This window comes from Rissa tridactyla, chromosome 1 (assembly GCF_028500815.1).
Source record: "Rissa tridactyla isolate bRisTri1 chromosome 1, bRisTri1.patW.cur.20221130, whole genome shotgun sequence".
In the NCBI taxonomy this organism is placed as follows: Eukaryota; Metazoa; Chordata; class Aves; order Charadriiformes; family Laridae; genus Rissa; species Rissa tridactyla.
In genome coordinates, this window is record NC_071466.1 from 122,848,515 (window position 1) to 122,873,079 (window position 24,565).

The 24,565-nt window shown below is 42.6% G+C and overlaps 1 protein-coding gene across 4 annotated transcripts in view; it reads left to right on the top strand.

Annotated features, from left to right (window-relative positions):
• The first annotated feature begins 1,822 nt into the window (after positions 1-1,822).
• Positions 1,823-24,565, top strand: part of MYH15 (myosin heavy chain 15) — a 48,823-nt gene continuing 26,080 nt past the window's right edge. The window contains exons 1-18 of one of the 4 annotated variants that reach the window (XM_054196990.1): positions 1,823-1,949; positions 4,840-4,986; positions 6,107-6,210; positions 6,732-6,875; positions 8,570-8,726; positions 10,201-10,228; positions 11,113-11,206; positions 12,562-12,582; positions 13,188-13,280; positions 14,580-14,643; positions 14,738-14,836; positions 16,828-16,931; positions 17,366-17,504; positions 18,097-18,215; positions 19,293-19,442; positions 20,449-20,619; positions 21,690-21,869; positions 23,149-23,281. In XM_054196990.1, the coding sequence (XP_054052965.1) occupies positions 4,896-4,986; positions 6,107-6,210; positions 6,732-6,875; positions 8,570-8,726; positions 10,201-10,228; positions 11,113-11,206; positions 12,562-12,582; positions 13,188-13,280; positions 14,580-14,643; positions 14,738-14,836; positions 16,828-16,931; positions 17,366-17,504; positions 18,097-18,215; positions 19,293-19,442; positions 20,449-20,619; positions 21,690-21,869; positions 23,149-23,281 (1,891 nt within the window). In that variant the 5' untranslated portion in view covers positions 1,823-1,949; positions 4,840-4,895. Of the gene's footprint in view, positions 1,950-4,110; positions 4,188-4,209; positions 4,325-4,839; positions 4,987-6,106; positions 6,211-6,731; positions 6,876-8,569; positions 8,727-10,200; positions 10,229-11,112; positions 11,207-12,561; positions 12,583-13,187; positions 13,281-14,579; positions 14,644-14,737; positions 14,837-16,827; positions 16,932-17,365; positions 17,505-18,096; positions 18,216-19,292; positions 19,443-20,448; positions 20,620-21,689; positions 21,870-23,148; positions 23,282-24,565 lie in introns of those variants that run through there. The other 3 variants (XM_054196979.1, XM_054196981.1, XM_054196997.1) reach the window with 3 other exon arrangements.

The following is a 24,565-nucleotide window of genomic DNA, read 5'->3' on the forward strand; positions in this document are numbered from 1 at the left end:
AAGATACCTCCTTCTAAGCAAGAGAGGTGGTAATGGGAATACTGTGTTTAGAAGTAAAGCTACTGGCAATGTGATAGAGGAGCAAGAGGCAGAGAGTATCAGCGCGTTACACCCTCATGGCATGAAATAATCATATTCTCAGTCTTCACAGCAGATTAACAGCATCCGTAAATCTTGGTGATGGATGCAATTTACCTTGTTTCAAATTATGTGATCAGGAGATTCTGCTTGAGCTTTGCACATTCACTCACTGTTCACATAAGCAGCTGAGATCAGTAGCTTTATTTTCTTTTTTTGCTGGATATAAAAGAAAAAGGTGATGAGTTGGATCTGACATCAACACACATCCATGCTGCAGGGCCCTGAGCACCTCTAAAGCAGCAGGCTGGGGTGGGTGGGATGCGATTCTGATTTAAGGAAACAAATGAGAAGGGCATGAGAGCCAGTCAAGCGCCGGAGCGTGACACACACCGCTCATCTTCAGCTCATTCCTCTCACAGATGTATCCAGAGCAGGACCGAAAGCCTCACCCATAACTTTAACAGAGGTCCCTCTCCTCAACTTAAGCCCGTCTGGAGGTGGGCATGCCTCGAGCAAAGCAGTAGTGGTTCTCTGTCCCTTGGTTGCATTCCCCAAACGCTAAAAATACCAGGCCACTAAAGTACTCAAATCCTCAGACCTGCCACATCAATCTCCCGTCTTTGAGTCTATCACTTCCATAAATCCCTCCATTTCTTACAAACCTACAACCTGTCACTCTCCAGTCATCAGGACAACAGCTTTAAAAATAGCCGACACAGTATGCAAACATTTTTCTTCTTGCCTGGTCACAAACAAAACCATTTGCTCCTGCCGGTAGCTAAGAATTTGATGAAGCTGTGGATAAGCTCCCTCCCTGCTCCCCCTTGCTTCCTTGAAACTAAGTTTTCTAAAGCCCAAATACATTGTCTTTTCTTATGGCCAACAAGCATTACCCACAATATTTATTTTCCTTTGTGCTTTTATATTCAGTTGATGCTGGAACCAAAGGAAACCTATATATTTAGCCATGCTGGTAAAAGTGAATCAATCTGGATGTGTCAGTTGTTTTGCTATTTATGGTTGATGTGAAATGAGACCTGAGTTACTTACGGCGCTTGTTTTACAGGAAAAACGAGTTTACAATAAGAAGGCCAGACATTGCCTAAACTTGGTCTCACAAATGAGATTCCTGAAGCAAAGCACTCACTAAAATTGATGCCAACTTTGTTCATTATCTGTGATTCACTTTCCAGGCAGAATCAATATATTCTTAAATTTCTTCACCGTCTTGCCTTGTTCATAAACTGAGGAATACCTGTGTATCCCAAATGTGAGCCTAGAGGCTTGACTTTTATTCTCTGAAGAAGGGGATTTAAAGTGCTTGACTGGGATGTGGGAACACATCCTAGCTTTGTTGCTTGAAGGCAGTTTGGCTCATGTTACCGAATTCCCTTTAAAATCACTTCTCTCCTGTGCAAGAAGCTTTGATTTTCATAGTCTTGGGAAGTTACATCTGAATGGTCTTAATTTCCACACAAGTATGCGCACACATTCCCCGCCTCCCCCCACCCAAGCCCATGGTAATTAAGTTCTGAGGCACTTGGAAAAGCAATACTTGCCCCTGTGAAAACATAGAGGCAGGAAAAGCTTCTTCCATGAAGTCATGGAGCAAGAATGGTGTGGCGAGGGGTGGCCGGCGAGGAGCATGCCGCTCCCCGCTGACATTCCTGTCCCCCCCCCTTCACCAGGGCACAGCCACACGTGTCCCCTCCTCGGGCATTGTCTCCTCACCCGGGATCTGGCGGACAAATATAGGCATGGAGGAAAACTGCTGATGCCTTTAAGCAGTTATCACCAGTGACCTTGAGATAGGGGCATATAAAGTCTGGACCAGGAGGAGCCGTGACGCTTTCTGTGTGCTCTCCAGGGTGAGTACCAACCTCTCTCACTTCTAAATGCGGGTAGCCAGCTGGGCTCTAACACTGTACCGTGGTTGTGATGCGACTAAGGGTTTTCATGAGGCTTAAGGTTTTTGTAGTAATATCACTAAACATATAGCACTGTGTTAGTCATCCTCAGATGCTGCTTGAATGCTAGGACGGCAAATACATGTTTCTTCTCTAACATCAGCGCATTCGTTTAGCCAGCTAGAATAACCGCTTAGGAAAGTGTCAGGTACCTTGTAATTATGCGCCTGAGCGGAGTGATTAGCCAGTACCTGCAAGTCATATTTTCTGTCTTCTCTGACATCTGCAAGAGGTGATGGCTTATGCAGCTCACAATTTTAAGCAGCTCGTTGGTCCAAGGAGTTTTTTAATCCAACCTGCGTTACAACCCTTGGAGAATTACTGTGTTCCCTTTCAAAGACAGGTGATGTTTGCTCTCGTTGCTATTGAGGACGAGCCCTTAGCACTGCAGTAGCTCTTCCAACATCCCCGGCAAAGAAAGATGAGGTCCCTGCTTTCCAACTCTGAACGCACCACCAAACTGTTGGTAGTCCTGGGCATGCCACTTAACTTTATGTAACAATATTGGTTTTCTACAGGGAGTAGGTGTTTTCAACGATCTTCCAAAGTTCATATACAAGGGCCGGCTCTTTTTGTTGTTAGCTGGAACAGACTAAAAGGAAAGCAAACATCTTTAGCGCTGCCTTGTTTTTCCCAACTGTACTGCCTTTTAAGAATAATCCTATGGCCATAGGCCACACAACATTTCCAATTTGTCATATCTGGCAATGGATTTGCCTCACTGAGTTCTCTGCACCCGCAAGGTGTGCGCTGCCTGGGCTCTCGCCTCTGTCGTAGCTCCAAGCACATGAGATTACTGAAGAAAAAGGGCTTCTCTCCTACCTGCTGTAGTGCTTCTCTACAGCATAGCACGTTTGCCATAGTGACTGGCCCTGAATATACGTATGAAAAAAAAATAAAATGAGATAAGAAGGTGATAGCTGAGTAACTGTCCCTAAGAGGTCTGCAAATGGAGCTAGGTTGCAAAGAAGTGGTTTAGAGTACTTTAGTGTGTCTTAGGACTTGTGAGAGTCTGTCCTGAGTCCTAGAGATTAACACTGGCATTTGTACGTTTAATGTGAAATGACACTTACATGCTCTAATGCCGTTCTGTTTAAATGTATGAACTGATGTAATTTCATTGTTCCACCAGAGCTAAGACACACTCCCCATGGGAGAGAGACTTTGCCATGCCAGTTTGGAGTTGTGTCTCCAGTTGGGAATTTTGGTCAGCTCAGATGATGTTAAAATAATTAACAATAGTTGTGCTTATGTAGGCCCTTAATCTTTAAAAAGGAAAAAAGTCAAGGCTAGTTCTGAGGAATGAAGTTCTTGCTCTACAGCAATAAGACAGAAGGTCTCAAGCTTGCACTGCAGCAGCAGGAGAGGGCTGAATGTAAAACATTTGACAGCTCTACTGTCTTAGGGTTTTACATTACCCAGGAGGAATCCATTGAAAAAAAAAACTGCCTTGGCTGATGAAGAGTTTTTATCCCTACCAGGACTCTGTTAGAAAGAAATGGATTTAAATTTTGAGGGACTACAGTATCTGTCTTGATAAGGCTCTTGAAAATTTGTGAATAAAATAAGGGAAGAGGTAATATCTGAGGGTCACTTGTACAGCTTTGAATAGTAATCAAACGGTGTCTTGATGTCAAAGGAAAAAAACCCTGACATTCTTAAAGTGTGTCTGTGTGTACACCTTTTAGCAAGGGAACTTCTTTTAGGTGTTCTCTGGACAACACCCTGACTATTTTTCATACGTGTGTGTGTATAAGTATTTATATGTGTGTGTGTATAAAAAAAAATAATTAAAAACGTATAAGTACGATCACTTCAGAGAGTACATAATGATAAAATTAATTGCTTGGCAGCACAAACCCAGCAAATCGGTCTCACCTACACCCATGTCCCCCGCCCTCTCTTTCATGATGAAAGGCTGCTAAACACCATGGCCTTGTCATTTGAGGAAACAAATGTAGGTGTTAAGCTGGACTAAAAAACTCAAATCAGTCTAAAAAAACTGTGAAGCTCTTGCACCAAAACTGCAGATACACTCGCCCTCTGCCGTGCCTTGCTGCAGGGGGATACCCAAGCTGGTGAATCTGGAGGTCCCAGCATCTTGGGAAGGGACACCAGCACAGGACCTCCCGGAGCCATGTCAGTCCTGTTTTTTCCGACATGCTAATTTGTGCGATGGGAGGAGCGTGCTGCAGGTAGCAGAGCTGTTTCCCGCTCCAGTGCCGGCTTTCTCCAGGAGGAGTGTGGGCACGTGTCCCCGGAGCCGCCCCAAGGGCGTATGTAGTGCACACCCCTGCAGCAGTTCTCAGTTTGCAGCAGTGGAGTCTTGCTCCGTGATTCCCTGAAAAGGCTTGCCTGGGACAATGCTTGAAGTGTCTGAGTGGCACAGCCCCAGGGAGGTGTGCTGGAGAGGATGAGCCTGCTCCAGACAAATTTGAAAGGGCCAGAAGAGGCCCCCACTAAGTGGTTTTTAAAATCACAACTTCAAGTGGTCCCTTTTATCTCCTGCTCTTAAGCACCATTTGTGCCACAAAGAAGAGATTAAATTCTCCTGTGGAGATAACTGTGGCCCAAGTCGAGGTTTTGAACCACGCAGGATCTGGCTGGCTTTAAATAAGCTGAGCCAGGGAAGGATTTAACTAAGGGTGCAGTATAGCCCCTGTGTTAGATATTTGTGTTTCGAATTAATCATCGCTTTGATCAGCCTCCTGCCACGTTGTCTTGAGTATTTTGTATTGTCTCAGGTCATCCAAGAAATACAACGTTTTTTTCTCCCCCCTTTCTTTGGTAGACCAGGTCCCTTTCTTTTCTCCTCTTTGAGCTGTGCCACCTTAAACCTTTGCCAAGATGATGGACATGTCGGAATTCGGGGAGGCTGCTCCCTTCCTCCGAAAGAGTGAGAAGGAGCTGATGATGGCGCAGACCGTCGCCTTCGATGGTGAGTTGTGGTACCCTTTATGCTGCCAGTGGCAGGGTAAGCAGGAAAAGGGGTACATCCAAGTGTAGCTGTGGGAATGCAGAGCAAAGCAGGATGCAGAGCTTCCCTTGTCGCTGCTGTGATGATGCTGCTGCTGAGGTGGCTGGTTCAACCATGCTTTGGTTTCTTTATTCTGCAAAGCTGTAAGAAGCCTCCAGGTCGTACTAAATAGAAATAATCTATCAATTTATATTAAGTAAGTAAGTAATTAGATTTAGAAGTAAGGCATATTTGTACTGCTCAGCTAAAGAGGGGATCACTTTGTCCATTTGGAATTAAAACACCACACACCGATGTTCCTGTAATGGGAGAGATTCTGCAGCCTGACGAGATGTCTCTTTATGTTGTACCTGTACATCTGTTTGATTTGCAGGCTGCATGACAACCTGATGTTAGCTTTTAGTTTCCCATAATTTATTTTTCATGAAATGGATTTACATGAGCCCTGAGGTGTAGCAGTAAGTATAAATACACCAATAACCACAGTAATATGCTCTTCAGATTAGTTGCTGTAACTAAAGACCTAAAGCTCTAGTGCAGCTACTCCAGACTTCTAAAAAGCTACATACATAACTCAATGAGTTTTTAATACTGCTGTTTTTCAGGACAAACCTCAGAAGAATGTGCAGGGATAAGGTAAAATCTGATAGCTGGCAGGCAAATACTGTGGGCTGAATTCCTCGCTCAGATCACAATTTTCTGTGTGACTTTTTAGCAAATGCCTTAATTTGGGCTTGGATCTGTTCCTCCATATGCACCCTGGTGATAATGATTATGCATTTCCCATGGAGGCTGAGGCTTAGCCAGCATTTGTGAAATATTTTGACACCTTGTGCTAGAAGGATCTAGAGGAAGCCAAGCGGTAGCTTCAAAGGGGAGACAACATTTGGGAGCCCTACGCCTCCCGCTTTGGCAGGCAGCTCCCCAGCACTGCCGATCTGCCGCGGTCCCAGAGGTTTTGTGTCACTTGTGTGGAAAAAGCAACCCCAGCCATCTCACAACCCCAGCCATCTCACTTAGCGAGGCATGGTGTTACTGTTTGTCGCAGGGCTGTGAACCCTCCATCTCCTTAATTTCGCAGGGAAGAAGAAATGTTGGGTTCCTGATGACAAGCAAGCCTACGTCGAAGCTGAAATTACAGAAACCAGCGGTGGCAAAGTGACCGTGGAGACGACAGACGGAAGGGTACAGAACTGGTTTTGTCTGACCCGTGACTAGCAAGGCTGGAGCAGCAAGCTCCAGAAATTACCTGTCCCAATTTAAGCTCAATTGCCAGTTTTGTGAAAGGGGCTGTGGAGGCGAAGCCCCGGTAACTGATGCCGTATCAGAATGACACATGAAAAACCACCAAGGGGAAAACAGCAGTGCGGTGGTGGGTAAGCGAGCATCAGCCCCACCACACAGCAGCGGGTGGTCTGTGAGCAGAGGTGTGCAACCAGACAGGTCTGGTTTGGCCCCCAGAGGTAAAAGCCCAGGCTGCGGCTAAATCCCATGGCTCCTTTTGCAGCCACACCACCGCGCTCCTTACTTTTATCATCTCGGCCTTCCCCCATTCTTCTGACAGCTGTGAAAACAAACGTATTGTGTATGTAGGCCGGGTTTGAACTGAAGGACTTCCATCTACAGGGGGAGGGAAAAATATGTTCTCCTATAAGATGTGTGATGACAGTGTTTTCCAGTGGTGCTGTACTTACCTGTCTTTGCAGACCATGACTATAAAAGAAGACGACGTACAGTCAATGAACCCTCCCAAATTTGACATGATCGAGGACATGGCTATGCTGACCCATCTGAATGAGGCGTCTGTGTTGTACAATCTGAGAAAGCGCTACAAGAACTGGATGATCTATGTAAGGGTCATTACAACGGTATATTTAGAAATCTGCATTTCAAGTACAGATTCCATGTTTGAACATGTCATGTTCTTCATACTCACTTTGCAACTTTGATAAGCCACAAAACTGAGGGTCTTGCTCATCTTTTCAGGAAAGAAGTTGCTTGGAGCTGGCTTGCGTCTGAATACAGACAGACAAAACTGAATGAATAAGATGGTGTCTAGCTGGGGTGTCATGGGGCATATTTTCAGTAATCAAGGTGTTGAGGAGACCTAGTTTATTTCTCTTCTAATATTAATCCATGTCAATAGCAGCCATGGAGGTTTCCTTGTTAAGAAACAATGCCTCAATTAGAGCCCACATATGACTTATTTTAAGTATGACCCTTTCTATCTTTAGTTCGGTAATTTTATTCCTTTTATTTTCAGTGATGACATTGGACTCGTTTTGCTCTGGCCTTCTCCCTTGCTTTGTATCTTCCCTGTGACATCATGAACATAATTTCTGTCAGCACCAGTACACGTTTCAGTAGCATCTAATTTTATGAAGCCAAACTTTTGCTCTCAGTTTGTGGCCTTCAATTTTATCTGAAATCGGTCAGAGGAATCTATAGATTTTTCTAGCCAATCCCTGTTCTGGTTTTTGGTATTCATCAGAGGAGCAAATAAAACTTTTTCCCATTTAAATTCTGATCGTTAAACATTTCCTGCATTTCTCTAATAACCCCCGTGCGGGCATGTATGGCCTAAAGCGTAGCTTTTCTTGCAGATCAGTATAGGTAGAAAATTAAATTTTTCATCTTGCCTTAATCCATTTACTGGTTGGGCGTTTTCTTCTCCTTGTAGAAAATAGGACTGAGGACTCATGCCAAGGCCATTCTGGAGCAGGTCCTAATGGTACTTTTAGGGGAAGACACCTGGTTTTCACCTGAAACTTTTAGAATGTAATTGAGCTCATTAATCTGTGTGCACATAGTGCTTGTGCCCATAGAATAACTGGGTTTCTTTGAAGATTTTTGCTTCAACCTGGACTAAGTACCTGAAAAGTTACCAGCTAACACCGATTCCCTGGGGTTACAACCGAAAATTCGCTCTTCCTCAGAACCACCAGGCCCCAGCTAACTGATGTAGGTAGCCCACAGAGCGACTATAAAGCTAGATTTTTACCAACTGTGTTTCTCCAAAAGCTGAAAAAAGCTCCATAGCTTTGGGGAATAACAGTGTGAAGTTTCTCTTTGAACACCCACCAGAAATTGCCCCGAGGTGTTCATATCAAATTAATAATGGGAGATTGTTTCTCGTCCTAATAATGCAGTTCAAATGAGAAAGCTGCAGCTTTTCTTTCCTTCGCAATGACTGTTTCCAAGAGGAAACAGCTCTCATGGGATAGCAACGCAGAAAATCAGATGTAGATCTATTTGCTGCTCCTTTGTTTTGCTGAAGGGGTTGTTACTGTTTCTGGTTGTCATCTTGAAAATACTTTCCCTCCCTTTGTAAAACTGTTTAATATCTGTAGTTTTGATACCAATTGCCAACAAGAAGTCACTTAGCAGACCAGTAGCTTTAAAAATGAAATCAAAGGCTGAAATTCAAGTCAGAATTCAAACTCAAATCAGAAGCTGGCAACACCAGGTCCTGCTTGGCTAACTAAGACTTTTTTCCTTATTTCTTGAGTGGGTTTTTTCACTTTTGTTTTGTGTTCCTCCCTAGACCTATTCTGGTTTATTCTGCGTGACTATAAATCCCTACAAGTGGTTGCCTGTCTACAAGGCGGAGGTTGTTGCTGCCTACAAAGGCAAGAGGCGCTCGGAGGCTCCTCCCCACATCTTCTCCATTGCTGATAACGCGTACCACGACATGCTGCGTAGTAAGTGGCACTGTTCGCTTTCAAATTTCGTTTCGCTTTATTTAGCTGACGTGATTGGTACTGGATGGAAGTTTGTGAGAGCTTTTGCAGTGTGTAACAAATGTGCAAATACTTCACAAGCAACAGGGGCTCAGCAATATGAGTCAATTTTATATACTTTTTTTTTTTAATGTGTGTATATATATAAAATTTATTTTTTTAAACTCCCCTGACTCCCCTGTGGTACTTCTGGCAACAGTAAGCTCTGTATATGAATTATCTGTAAGGTGCACAAGTTTAGCTGTCTGAACTGGGTGAGCCCATCAGTTTGTAACAGAAACAGGGCCGTGCCCCAAAGGTCTGTAAGCATTTTCCCAGCCTCAAAAATAAATTTACGGACAGTATCGTAAGGCTTACAAGATGTGTGCATTCAAAGGTTAGCTAAGGGCAGCTATCTCGGGTGCTGTGTGCACATCGCTTGGCACAAACCTGCCATGGGTTGGTGTCGCGCTGACTGCTGTGGGTCTGGGCACCAGCCCTGCGGCAACCAACTCCAGATTTTCCCGTGAAATTTTCTCGCCCTGACCCTCAAGTTACTGGAAAAACCGAGTTTATCAGCAGAGGGCAGCAGTGATGTGCTCACACCAGGTCCTGCGAGGCGGCGGGGTAAATCCCAAAGAGACTTGTTGGGAACACACCCTGCTGTCACCTGCTTTTAATAACATGGAAAGTGCCACAGCTGCGAGGGGGCAGAAGGCGCTGGGCAGAGGGGTGCTGAGGAAAGGTATGTGTGTGTGGCTGCAAAGAAATGCTCTTCTATCAGATAAGGATGAAATATGGCCAGGCTGCCCAATATATAGCCTTTTATGACAACTGGAATTAAAAAACAATATAGGAATTTAGGCTCAAGGGCTTGGGAAGCTGCTATGATTTGGCACTTGCTGTACTTCGTTAATAATATATTAAGGTTGCAAAGTGTTCTAATAAATGCTAATATCTGGTCAGGCCATTAATAGCAGGGATGCTATAAAACTTAATTCCAGCAGCAAGGCCAAGTAAAGAAGAGCACATACGCATAGTAAGGAACAGCACGTGAACAAACAGAAAAATTACTTGGGTTGGTCTAGTATTGCAGGAGCAGAAGGGTCAGGTGTGAGCAAAGGCATACTCAGGAGTAAGAAAAGAAACATTCTGATGACAGGAAATTACTCTCCTTATTATAGTTTCCCAGAAAAAGGGAGGATGTGCGTGACTGACAGGTCCTTAATACCGACTTCAGCAAAACACGAGAGGAGGATTCAGGGCAGGGCTAGAACTTGCACTGCTGGAAGTTGGACTAGATGATACGAGATTTTATCTTTCCATCTCTGCTTCATGTGATTCTCTCCTGTTCTTGCAGGACTGATTCTGGAATAGTTGGTACTCATTTGCAATTATAATAAGCAATTTGTACAGCCTACTAAATTTGTCTCTTTATTCCCCTCCTCCGCCACAGATCGGGAGAATCAGTCTATGCTGATCACGTAAGTGCTTCTTTTTTGACTGAATTGAGACTCTGTTGCTGCAAAAAAAATGAAAAGAAAAAAATCCTACCGAAATACAAGTTGACTCTTGAAAGCTCCAGGCAATTTAGCCTGGAACTTGATCCAAGCCACGTAACTGGCGATTTGGCCATCTGATGCCTGCCTTGAGCCCCATGAGAAAGGAGTAGGTAAGGGTTTGATAGAGGCTGGCCCATTTCTGATCCCCATCTGGTATTTGTTCCAAGTAGGCATGAAAACAACTCAGCAGGCAGTTAAAGGAGCTTCTTCCAGGGTTAGCCATGCTGTGGCTGCCCTCCTTTGGATTGGGAAGACTCCTTCTTTCCAATGCGGTTGCTCTTGCTGCAAATTATATTTAAGAATGTTGTGTAGACGCATCTAAAAGGAGGGAGATGACCAAGGCAGAAAAGAAGTGGCACTTCACTTACTGACAAGCATGAAGGATGGAGAGCTGTGTGTGTCTCTACACAGTTCACTCGTGCTCCTGGGTAATGCCAGCAAATTACTGCAGCTTTTCTGTACATTTTCCAGCTCATTGGCTGTACATAGATATACCCTAGATCCTCAGTCTGGATATATGTAACAAAACTTTATGGCCTTAAAGGAAGCTCAGCGTAGTGTGGGTTTGTACTAGATTTCTGAGCCCAATCATGTGGAGAATTAGTTGCTGCTATCGTAGGTATTCACCTCTTCATTCGGTCACCTTAATGTCATTTTCACTGAAATGGCCAAACAACAGGCTGCAGAAATCAGTCAGTGATTCTGAGAACAGCCTGGGTGCGGGGAGGAGCTGGCAGGACAGGAGGGTGAAAGGATGAGTTACAGCGGTTTGAGCAATGCCTGTGTTATCTTCCGCTTTCCTTTAGCGGAGAATCCGGTGCTGGCAAGACTGTCAACACGAAACGTGTCATCCAGTACTTTGCCACAGTGGCAGCCCTGGGTGAACCTGGTAAAAAGAACGTAAGTCTGTTTCACACATTTCCGACTCCCAAGGTTTTTCTGTTGTGTACCGCTAACCCCACAGGTCTACATCCCAGACACTGAACCGTGTGCTAGACCTCAACAGGCATGGTTAAGAAAATAAACTGTTGGGAAAAGGCACTGGCGCTTCTACATGGCATTACTGAGAGCATGCTGTTCTGAAGGTAGAAAGGCAACGCTCACCTAACTTGCCGTGCTCCAGACAGAGCAGCAAAACCACGCCTGGTCCTGAACAGCTGCTTGTTGCTGCTGCTTTTTTCTAGGACTTTTAGTTTTCATGTGTGTTAAACGTGTTTCTGATCATGTTAAACCCGGTTGAAAGACGGGGAGACTGTGAAGATTAAGAAATTTGATTTTTTTTCACATAGAAAATAGTCTTCAAAAGGACTAGTATTATAATTTCTCATCAAAATGTCTATTTGGTTGAAAGCTTTTTTGTCCACAAAAAAGGAATGTTTTGACAAAAGATTTTTTTTTAAATCAGCTTTTCTGTATTTCTCTTTGGATAAGTGCTGTTCTGCTTATAAGTGCTCTGTAAGGTTACAGTGAATACTGTATCCATGCTGCTTTTTATCTTATGTTGCTATGAGCTTATTCACTACGAGCTTCATTGCACTTGAAGGCTCAGCACTCTTCTGTGGTGAACTAACTGATTCCTATGAACTGTATCTATAAGGCCAAAATTTCAGCCAGGCTGGGATGCTGTACGCATAGCTCACATCACCAAAATCTAATATACATTCAACTGAAGCCTGCAAGGCTCTCTGAACAAATGAAGGAGTGGTCCAGAGACAGCTTTCTGTGTGCAATGGGGTTGGTGTTCATAATGGTGTCTGAAACCTGGCGTGCTCATAGAACAATTGTGCAAATAACAGATACTGCAGTTGGAAGATATTCCATGTAATTTGCCAGCTCAGGTCACATTTTATTTTCATTATCATCATGCTTTTTTTTTTTTTTTTTTTTTTCAAATAATCCAAGAGTTCAAGTGCAGCAAGATCTAATTATTTAAAACTTGTCTGTCTGTATTTACACCCTTTTATTCTTACCACCTGGCACCAGTCTCTTTTCTCTGTCCAGTTAGTTAGCCTTTTGGTTCACTGTGAAACATCTCCAGAGCAAAACCAGGTAGATGTTTGGAGCAGTGGTTAAAACAACGAGCTAAGTAGGAACAGAACTTGGCTATTTTGTGATTCAAAAAGCCCTGCTGGTGTGTTGGTGCCCAATAGACATCTAACCTTGCTAATCTGTATCTTTTGTGATGTCTTTCATGTTAGTAATCACATTCTCTCTCTTTTTTTTTTTTTCCCTCCATTGTGTGCCTCTTCTGACAGCAACCAGCTACCAAAACTGGGGTAAGTCATCAGCTTTGCTATTTTATCTTTTCCATGTGAAAATGATACTGTGCTCTGCCAGTCCATGTCACAAACCTCAGCATTTCACTTTGTGTGGTTCCCCCAGTGAAGGGTTCCTCAAGCCCAAGGACTTAGAGTAATTTTCTTCAGCAAACGGACATGTGTGCAAGTGACAGTCAATGCTTTTCTCACCTCCAAGAATCCCAAAATTTACAAGCTCCAAGTGCTTTCAAATCTAATTCATTTTACTGCTTGTCACTGTCTTCAATAGCCTCTCTCCTACATGCATCCACTTGTATGTCCCCACATGCTTCACAGTACATGGGAATATATGGTGATTTCTTTCATATGCAGATGGCGTAAAATATCAAATCTACAAAGCAAAAACAGTAGAGAGCAGCAGAATGTTTGAAGCCTTTTAAGCACTCATAATTGACTGCGGATCTTGCTGTTCTGCCATTCACACTGTGCCGCCCTTAGGGTGGAGCTATATCACTTTGCTATGGAGGCTTCTCTCTATATGTGAATGCATGGCTGAGTTACAGTTGACAGCTGAGTTTGTGGCCCATAGGTTTCACAATAAGTATTTCAACCTTGATTTCTAGGGAACCTTGGAGGATCAAATCATTCAAGCAAACCCAGCCCTAGAAGCTTTTGGAAATGCCAAAACCCTGAGAAATGACAACTCCTCACGTTTTGTAAGTCTGTAACATAATGTAATGATGTCCTCTTCAACAATGGCCAGTTAATAACATCTGTGTAATAGTCCCTTCATAAGTTTCTTCTCATTTTGTCCACTAAAATGGTTGGATTTCCACACGGTGGAAGAAAAATAAAGGAGGAACTAACCAGGAAAAAATACTGGAAGGATTAAAGATAAAAAGAAACAAAGAAAGATCCACCTTGAATAATTGTTTAAACTGTATATGATCAGGAGAGAAGCAAAGCCTAGGGCTATGAAGCCCTTTGAACAGCAATGGCAGATCTTCCCCCGGAGTGTCTCTGCTGCATAGCCTTATTTTCCTACCGTGTTTTCCACTAGCCTAAGTCATTCCCTCTCGCTAAAATGGCTCTACTTTGTCACTAAGTGTCAGAAATACTCCACAGTCCCTGCTCCCTCCCACATCTTGCCGCTCTGCAGACCCACACATGCAGCAGTACTCCTACCTTTGATCCTCTACCTTTCTGGCTGAGTAAGCTGCCCCTGCTTGTCCCTCAGTGCTGACATGGCTTTGGGCCTCTCCTCATTTCCATTAGGCTTGCAGGAGAGCGTTCCCCTCAGGAGCTCTGCCTCTGCCACATCTGGTTGATGTTGGCTCCAAGGTCCAAAGAGAAGAGCACGAGGATGACAGCCTGGGTTTGTAGCCCATGCTGCCCTAAAAAATCCAGTTAAAAACGAAATTGGAAGGGGTGGAGAGGGGTCAGAAATTGTAAGCATCTGTGGAAAGCTACACGATTGTATAAGGAGTTTGTCAGCTGGAATGGAAATTAATTACTTAAAAAAGCTGATGTGTTTGAATATGATAAATTAAATGGAAACTGAAATTTGGTGAGATGAATATGCAAATTTAATGGGCAAAGCAGTGTAAAATCACAGCACCCTTCTGACGCAAGTAGTTGCATATAAGACAGGACTGCAAATGAGGAGGAGTCAAAAAAGGAGCTTGTGTGTCTCATGCCCAGGCTTATTGCTCTGAGTCCTGCATTACAGTAAAACTGCATCATGAAACTGGAAGCTACATGCATTCCCGTGTCTTAGCCTGGCAGATAAGTTATCCTTTTCCCACAAGCTGATTACATAGCTGTATGTAGAGATTTAATCTTGCAAAAGTGTAGTATCATTGGTTGATGTTTCTCATCGAAAATCTGCCTGTCCAGAGTCAAGGAGTTAGCATAAACTGATTCTTTGGGCCAAATGATTGCCTTCAAGCAGTATCCTTTGTTTCCCTCTGTGTATACTGTATGCACTAATTAGAATATTCTTCTGTGTGAATTAGGGTAAATTTATCCGAATCCATTTTGGAACCACAGGCAAGCTGTCATCTGCTGATATTGAGATTTGTAAGCAGCAAACTCTCTCCTTTTTAAAACAGTACAATTGCTCATCTGAAAGCTCGGAGAGCCTTTCTCACTGAATTTTTCTTTGTGCAACTAGATTTATTGGAGAAATCCCGAGTGATTTTCCAGCAACCGGGTGAAAGAGACTATCACATCTTCTACCAAATCCTGTCAGGAAAGAAACCAGAGTTACTGGGTGAGCATTACGTGGATCTGTAGCTTTTAAGAACCAACCTTTAGCTGAATAAACAGTGGATGAGGAGGGGGCAGGGGGCAAACCTGTGTTCAGAAAGGCCCTTATGCTTCCACTTGATAAAACTGAGCTTCTGCTGCCAAATACTCTCTTTTAAAGTTAAAGATGTTATTCCAATGGCAGCAACAGAGACCATTTTTCTATGATACACTGATGCAGGTACCCTATAAAGTGAAGTGATATTACAGATTAGATTGAGGGAATGAGACTCAGGCAGGACTTTTAAAACATAACATTATAAAGGCAAAAAACATCACTGTGAATTTGTGTAATCCAAGGTCTCGAAACATCTGGAAAATGCTATGCCTCCAAAAGCATTTGCGATGATAAAACTTTAATTATCCAGGTTTTCACACATGAGGAGATTTGCTTATAGGTCCATGAAGAAAAGCTAGTTCCCTCCTTCTGCCCCAAGTGCCAAAACTGGCATCCCAGCATGTTCTGTAGCACGGGAAAATATGCAAAGCTGCCTGTCGCTGATTGCGTGGTGTTTACCCCTTTCAAGTTTTCCCTGGCTGAATGCAGTCCCATAGACTTGCTGGAGGAGAGCAGAGAGCAGACGAGGTCTCTCTGCTCCCATCTCCTATTATCTCACCAGTTATTTAAGTGATGTGGTTTGCTGACTTTAATTTGTGCTTTGAAGAAACACATTTTATAAAATACATTGAAGAGTCACTTTATCGCTGCACTAAACTTCTACTAAGCCATAGCAATCATAATCTGGTTTGAAGTCTTATTATCCTGATAGTGCGTGGTCAAGTCCCTAACCCTCTTAGCTTTTACATGGCCTAATTAATGACGATTACGGGAAAGATTTCAAGGAAGCACTGCACTGAGATTCCCCTGTGAATCCCTGTGCTGGAAAAATACGCTCTTTCTCATAAACTGTCTGTCTGTGTACTCTACAACAGCACAGACCTTTCTGGCCAGCAGGAGCATGTTTGCAGGCTCTTGAAGAGGCTGAAACCAATGGGGACTTCTATTTTGTAGACAAGAAATGTATGTGTTTGTGTATAAACAGATACATATCTAAATATAGATAAGTATATATATAGAAAAATATAAGTGCAGATAAATGAATACATAACACAGTGACTACATAGCAAGGTAACAGACAGACAATATTATTTTATATACACGTATATTGATAGACATGTATATATTTACATACATATTTAGACATGTAGGTATGTGTGTATGTATATACAAGATTGAAATCTAGATGAAGCCTTGGTCTGCTGAATGTGGGTGAAACTTTTTGTTGATTTAGGGAAGCAAGACTCTCCCTGTAGCTTTGGAGCTAGATAGTTTTCCAGAAAACAACACTACATTTTTTGGGTTTTGATGTGAGGGAAACAGAAAGAGGAGAGAAAGTGAGAGCTGTATTCAGACTTTTGTTCATCAAGAGCCAAGTATCACCTGCAAAGAGTCTTGGAATTTGTTATTTTGTGAGTCTGTTATAAAAGAGGGGAACCATGCCCACTGTCCCTGTCTTGGATCATACTAAAATCTTTTTCTCCTCTGTACTTACATGGGATTTTTACCCCTACAGGTATGCAAGGCAGAAAGTAGGGCTATACAGGAAATGATGAACTCAGTATACTGCAAAACATGCTTAATAGATATTTATGCAGTATTCCCACATTATTTTTAGTCATGCTCTCTCTAAATCTTGGTCTTCAGACCGGAATAATAGAATGAGAGAGTTGGTTGCTGCCCTGCAGTTGTAAAAAAAAAAAAAAACGGAAAACCACTTTACCCACAGTTGTGTAGGAACAAATGTATGTCAGAGTTGATCTTTCCATCTCTATTTTTAAAACCACTTTACCCACAGTTGTGTAGGAACAAATGTATGTCAGAGTTGATCTTTCCATCTCTATTTTTTTTTATATCCTGAAAGGATGGCAGTTTTGACCTTGGCATTTCTTTTACAGATATGCTACTGGTATCTACCAACCCATATGACTACCACTTTTGCTCACAAGGAGTAGTTACAGTCGACAACTTGGATGATGGAGAAGAATTGTTGGCAACAGATGTAAGCCTGTATTGATTTGACTTTGTGCTTCATAGATTAGTTGCATGTGGGGAGGGAGAGTGCTGGCAGCAGCCTAACTTCTGTCACTGAAACTATTGGACTGACGTGAAAGTAGAAATGGGTCTTAATTGCACTCATACTATGAAGCACGAGGCCTGATAAGCTCTTATACTTTTGAATCTGGCCTTGCTGCATGTAATGCCCATGGGCACAATGTTCTTATAATTTTGATATATAAAATGCTAGATAAAGGGAGCTCTCCTCCTGCTCCCCAGCCACTGCTGGGTCTTCATGGTGTTCCAGTGGCTGCTTTGTGAGATAACACACCTTGGCAGGTTAGTAATATCTGCCATGCAAAGGTAGATTGCGGGGCTGCAAAATGCCACTGCTTTCAAATAGGGAAGTGACAAAATATCTGTGTTTCCTTTTCACAGCAAGCCATGGACATTTTGGGATTTGTGCCCGATGAGAAGTCTGGTTCCTACAAGCTCACAGGTGCCATCATGCACTTCGGGAACATGAAATTCAAACAAAGACCCAGAGAAGAGCAGGCAGAGGCTGATGGCACTGAAAGTAAGAATAACACCTAAAATTACTCCTTACCTTCAAAAGTCTGGCATGTATCATGCACTGCATTGAGGAAGAAGTAGCCTGTTTGCTTTGATTTCACACAATGTAGCTCCTTCTCAGCCAAGAGTGCTGTGCTTTATTTGTAGCCGTGGCTTGTTCCGTGGTGGGTAACATTACTTAGTAGACGGTGAATAGATACAGCCAGAGTAACCCAATGAAATTCCATTTTTGTGACCATTTTAACAAAATGGTTGTAAAAAGTTGTTGCCTTCTCTTTCTCATTCATGTCTTCAGGTCTTGCTTCTTACTTCCTCTTGCACCTGAAATTGTCTATAACCAGTGTGGAGATACGTTCTTCTCCCTATAGCTTAAGAGTTTCTCAAGTGTGATTCTTGCGGCCATTGAGGTCTAATGTAGCTAGATGAGCTTATCTACCACAAGGGAGAGTACAGGCACACCTAGCACAAATCATTAAAAGAAAAAGTCTTTATCTAGTTTCTCTTTGGAAGTGGATGTACTTAATATTTTTTTCTTGGCTAGGCACGTTTCCATGTAGAAGTTCAAAGCCAGCTGAAACCCTGTTTCTCTTGATCAGGTGCTGACAAAGCCGCCTACCTAATGGGAATCAACTCCTCTGATTTGATTAAGGGTTTATTGCACCCTAGAGTGAAGGTTGGCAACGAGTATGTGACCAAAGGTCAAAGTGTTGAACAGGTAAGGAGAAGCTCTCAGGGTGTTTGCATACCTGTCCCTCAAACCTTGACAATTCATCTGTAACGTCTCAGAGAGACAGACAGCTGCTAGAAATATTAACATGTACCTCTAGTAGTTGTTCTTATTTTATATCCCCAAACTTGGGGGACAGACAGTGAAGTGCAGGAAATCGATAGAGACTGACAAAGGAATAGTGGCCGGCACTGCCTTTGTTAGGATTGTTTTTATGATGTGTTAGTAGCAGCCACTCAAGGAAACCAGGTGCAGTGAAACCACGGGGGGATTGATATCTAATTATGGGTGAGAATAGTTACCTAGAAGAATTGAGTCATGGATAATTTATTCACTCAAAACTCATTCATTATTCATGTAATTTTAAGCTCTGTGTGACCTCAATCAGCTAAAGGTAATATCCACTTAAAGGTATCTCTTAATTTAGGAAACAAAAGTCCTTGGGTTAGCACTGCTAGCAGTATTGTAGAAGATGCTGCAGCAATTTGGTTACAATGAAAATTGTTGTTTGAAGGCAGGCTGTGGTACAGTCTCAAAAACTAGAAAACTGCTAGAGAGAGGTCTATCCTGTCAGTGTAGTCGAGCATAGGCTAACAAGACTTTTGACAGACTTTTCCTATTGCCTGATTATGCTGTAGCACCCCTCAAAAGTTAGAAGCAAGTGGCAATGAGCAACTTTAGCACAGACCTCCCCTATTCTGGCAGTAGCTCTGGACATCACGGCTGGCATCCAGCCTGTGAGCTTTCTGGTACCTAACTTCCACGGCAATAAGGGATTAAAACAGTTGCAACTCGCTGTCCAGCTGTTTCCCAAGAGGCGTTTTACTAGCACTTTATGTACATGTTAGTATACATACATATGCGCAACCAAAATTTGCACACAAGTCAGCATGGATAATGGGAGAAGCTGTGTGATGTATTAAGTATGTCTTGGTGATTATGAGAACCATTGTGAAATTTCATTTAAACCTTAAGTAGGGATTGATATAGGCTACTGCACTGAAATCTCTGTGTTCCACAGTGAATTCTGTTCCACACAGTGGTATTTTGAAACATGTATTTTAGGTTTTGTATGCTGTTGGAGCCTTATCTAAGGCAGTGTACGATCGAATGTTCAAATGGCTGGTGGTCCGTATCAACAAGACCTTGGACACTAAGCTGCCAAGACAGTTCTTCATCGGAGTCCTGGATATTGCTGGGTTTGAAATCTTTGATGTGAGTATTAATGTGTGAGGACTTGGTGGAAGGACATAAAAGATACCAAGTGATAGCTCTTGGGTGGGTATTTCTTTTTCTAAAGGAAGAGAAGGCAAAGTGCTGAGAAAGTTGTAAAGCAAATTATGTATAGGATTTTACAAGGTTTTTCCATTAATAGATGTAGAAAACACTATTTAGCACAGCTGGGCATACGGAGAGCTCCTGGGGAGGAAGAGGGTGGCAACCTTGAGCAAAGACAACGTCCCACATTCTTTGGGCTGTGTTTTAGGAGAATGCATTGTTCCCCACTCTTTCTCTTTAGAGAAAGCATCTTTTATAGGGTATGATATTTCTTCCTCTTTGTATCTCAATATAAGAGATATATCTTCATGTCAATATAAGAAAGAAATTTTTTACAGTGAGAACAATCACTCACTGGAACAACCTCCCCAGGGAAGTGGTAGAGACCTCTTCACTGGAGGTCTTCCAAGATGCGATTGAACAGGGTGCTAAACAATCTCATCCAGGCTTCCTCTCCCACAAAAGGCTGGACCTTTCAAAGGTCCCTTCCAACCTGGGCTGTTCTGTGACTCTATCATCATTGTCAACAAGTGTACGTGAGAAAAGCATGTCACAACTTCTGTTTCTCAGAATCCATTACTGAAGACAAGTGCTTAACGCTGTTGCTGCTATGTGTTGCTCTCTGTATGCAGCAGAGCAAAGGGCCCGTTGGCTCTGCTTTGCAGGGCTGGTGTGGCATGCTGCTGAAGGAAACTCTATCATGCATCCTGAGAGACCTCAACAAATCTGGGCATCCTCACACTCCAGAGAATGGCACATGAGGCAGCCAGCAGCCTGCTACTGAACTTCCCCCACCTCCTTTGCCTTCGGTGTTATGCTCAGTAGTTTCTCGACCAGTTACTGTTTAGAAGGTTTTAGATGTAAACAGTTTCCTTCTTGCTGTTCCACCAAGACCTTACCATAGTTTACTGTGGTGCAAATGCTTCTTTTTTACCTCCTGCAGTTTAACAGCTTTGAGCAACTCTGCATCAATTACACTAATGAGAAACTGCAACAGTTTTTCAATCATCACATGTTTGTCCTGGAACAAGAAGAGTATAAGAAGGAAGGCATTGATTGGGTATTCATTGATTTTGGCATGGACCTGCAGGCCTGCATTGATCTAATTGAGAAGGTATGTACAGGAGTGCTAAGACGTATTTGCTGAATTGGTTTTATTCATGATGGTCCTGTGGAGATATCCTCACGTCCCAGTGAACAGAGCAGGATAAACAGCAGGACAAGTTTCTTGCCTTTCTACGTGCAATACAGAATCAAAGGAAAATCAATATTTGTAGCATTTGTGGCTACTTGGCTTGACCTCCATAAGTTTGCCTTACAGAACGAACAGTAACCACAAGCTGTAACTGTTAATTTGGATGGCTGTATAATCTTCCTTGATTTTTGCTTCTTTTTCTCTGTCCTTACTGTTCTTCCATTTACTTTCTTCCACATATGCTTAACATCAAACTTACTTGTCAGCTTTTCAGGGCAAATAATAAGTTTCAGTCATATGCCCCGTACTTCTCCCTGTGAGGCTCCTGTTTCTTACATTACATGTTGATGTGCAAAGTCCTTTGTGCTCTTCCTGGCCTGAAACTATTGCTTCCCTCTCACCACTTCCCCAGCATGAGATATGCCTTTCCTTTTCTCTTCTTTGTGAGTATAATGTGGTCTTGGTGGGGACAGCTGTCCCTTGCCGTATCTTTCTGCCATCTCTTACGCCAAGGCATCTACCCCTGCTTATATGTAAGGAAAACTGAAATTTTGTGTCTTGCATTAGCAGGACATTTGGAAAAACTGGAGTAGAAAGACTGATTGTTAAGTGCTCTTCTCAATCAGTTTCTTCTCCAGGGTTAGGATATCTGCACGTGATCCTAGTCCCTCAAACAATCTGTCCAGTGCTAGGAAGTTAGTTCATCTTTTCCTCAGACACAAATAGTAAAATGCTAGTTTGTCCAACTGCCCTGAAAGGTAAATCAAACCCTTTCTGGAAGCCATCATAAAGCCTTCTAAGGCAGAAGTGACATACTGAATGGTCAAAGGTGTGGTTACTATTTTAACAGAATAGTCAAAGGCTTCTTCCTCAGGATGAGAAGAAATTCTGCAGGCTTAAAATTCCATCAGATGAAATTTAAAGGCTGCACAGCTACCGAAATCAGGCAGCCTAAGCATTTTCCAACAAAGATGTTCTTAAATCCACAGCCATTGGGAATCCTGTCTATCCTTGAGGAGGAATGTATGTTCCCAAAAGCTACAGATATGACATTCAAAGCCAAACTCTACGACAATCATCTTGGCAAGTCGCCTAACTTACAGAAGCCCAGGCCTGATAAGAAAAGGAAATATGAAGCTCACTTTGAACTACTTCATTATGCTGGTGCAGTAAGTTCCTCTGTTGGTGGGTAGATTTTGTGTTAGAGGTCTCCCTATGGGAGGGCAGGAAGGATGAAGAGGGGAAGAAAAGAACAGTGAGGAGCACAAGCAGACATCTACTCTCTCTGCACAAGTGTTGCAACACAGTAAGATGCCACTCCAGGACATCTGGTCCTCGGATACACAAAAAAAAATGAAACAAGCTGAGCAAGGTTAATAGTGCTTTTGCTGAAAATAAGCCTTGCCTTTATAACTTTTCTTATAATCAGATTCAGACTAGGGATTAAACAGCAGCAGCAACATCTAAGTTTCCATCTTGGTTCTCTGTACAAATGAACTGAGTAATTTCTGCGTAACTTTCAGAGATGTTTTAAAAAAAAAAAGATTTGACATCACTTTTTACTCATGTTAGGACCAGTGCAGTGTCTCAAGGTAGCCAAGGGAAATGTGGTTAATTCTCCTGTGAAGGTTTAGTTAACAGGTCCGCTGATGATGGGCTGAATGGGAATACAACCCAGTACTGTGATACCTGAGCCAAAACTTGCCCAGTTTCAAAGCTCTGTTTTCAGACCAGATGGGGAAAAAGAATTTGAGAGCGACACAGGATTTTTTTTAATCAAACTAGAGTTGATATGGAGCCTCAGCCCAGCAGAGCTGGAACCTACCTGATGCTGTTAATTTAAAATTATAATTGAACATTAAGCTAATTTTGTATTTATTAAGATAAATAATGCCCATCTTGCTCTTTATCTGTAGTTGTTAATGTATTCGGGAAAGAAAATTAGAACGTCTGTCCCCTTGTGGTATTAATAATGAAACTTATTTTCCCACTAAACAGCTGTGGCAAAGTCCAGGAGTTAGCTTTTTAATCATTAAATTTCTATCAGAAAATCTTGATTATTCCAGCGTAGCAAGCTGCGTAGCATGTTGTGAAGTGAAATTATTACTTGTTCATTTCATAATTCAGCACTTACTAGTAGGGCTCCTTGGACGCTGATGACCTCTGGCATCTCTTCAGCCAACTGGATGGAGTCCACGAGAAGATGTAGGGACCAGATAGTTTGGAAGGGGTGTGCAGGATTCAGATGGTAATTACTAGGAAGAGAGGCTTGGGAATTAGAAAGCAGAGAATTGGAGGGGAAGTGATGAAAAACTGGGTGGCTGGTACTGCTCTGAAATCAGCACTTCACAAAAGGTCATTGGCTTCAAGCCACACCATAAAGGACTACTGGCTGCTCTGAAGGGAAATGTTTGCAACCTCTTGTTTGTTTTCAATGTCTTGCTGTAGGTTCCCTATAACATCATTGGGTGGCTTGAGAAGAACAAAGACCCGCTTAATGAAACAGTAGTAGGTATTTTCCAAAAATCATCCAACAAACTCCTGGCAAGCTTGTTTGAAAGCTACGTTGGCGCTGACAGCGGTAAGCAGAATCAGCTCACATGGGTTTTCTTTCATTTCTGGGATGTGTGCTTGGAAATGAATTTCAGAAACAAAACAATTCTCTCAACTGCAATCGACTCAATGCTAAATGAGGCAGTGACTAATTATCTGGATGTGCACAGCATCTGTAGGAGTTCGACAATTATACAAGAAGGCCATTAACTCAGCTAGTTTGAATGCGTAATACCTCTGAGCAATTTTGGCAAGGAAATCTGTGCGTTGTGAACACTCCAGTGGGAGGTTGAGCATGCAAGTGTTCAGATATGCAGACAAGTGTTGCACAAAAAATTTTGTACATAAATACCTATGAACAGGAGCTGCTCTTGTTTCCCACACTGTAGTTCTCCTTGCTAGCCACCCTGAATTAAATAAGAAATACGAAGTTTAAAGGAGAGTTTGGGAATATTTTGTTGGATTGGTGGCAAGTAGACACTGAAGGTACCTGGACACCATTCCACGTTGGCCAAAGTAAATGATTTTGCCAATACATCTTCCTTTTTTCTTCTGGTTTTTTTGTTTGTTTGATTGTTTAACAAGACTAATATATGCCTGAGAATGCATTTAAGCTGTATGCATTACACATAACTCTCTTATTTGTGAGAAGGCAACTAGCAAGCATCCAGAAAATTGATCTTAAGTAAATAAGACTGGCATTCATTACAGAGATGTAGCTCTTATGTCCTGAAGTTGCAATCACTTACAGCCTATTTATTAGTAACCTTGTTTCTATAGACGTGGTTGTCATGACTCATAAGACACTTTCTGATGAAGCAAGCAGGCTGCAGACTTCATAATGTGAATAAGAGATGGAGCTGAATGTAAATAACAAAAAACCTGCCACTAGCAAATTCTTGCAAGTTACCAACTGCCTATTTGCCTGTGGATACTCCTGTCAGTCAGAATCCTACCTTGCTTTTCCTCAGTGTCAGGAGAAAAGAACAGCCTGTCTCGGCAGTGTCCCTTTCAAAAGGGGGAAAGGCTGTGGATAATTGCATCAAGCACATCGCACTCTTCACTTCTCCTTTTATGTTGACTCTTGTTGACAGGTGACAGAATGCCAGACCTCCTGGGAATGATCTAATGGCCCAGTGTTTAGAAAGCTGCAGCAATTGTCGTATGTTTTTAGGTCACGTTTGGCTCTTGTGAAACTTCATAAAGGTCATGTCAGAAACTAGCATTCCTTTGGAGGATCTGAGTGATTTTGACTCTGAAGCTTTAAGCAAGATTTGGGGGATGCAAAGCTACTATATCTAAAATTACAAAA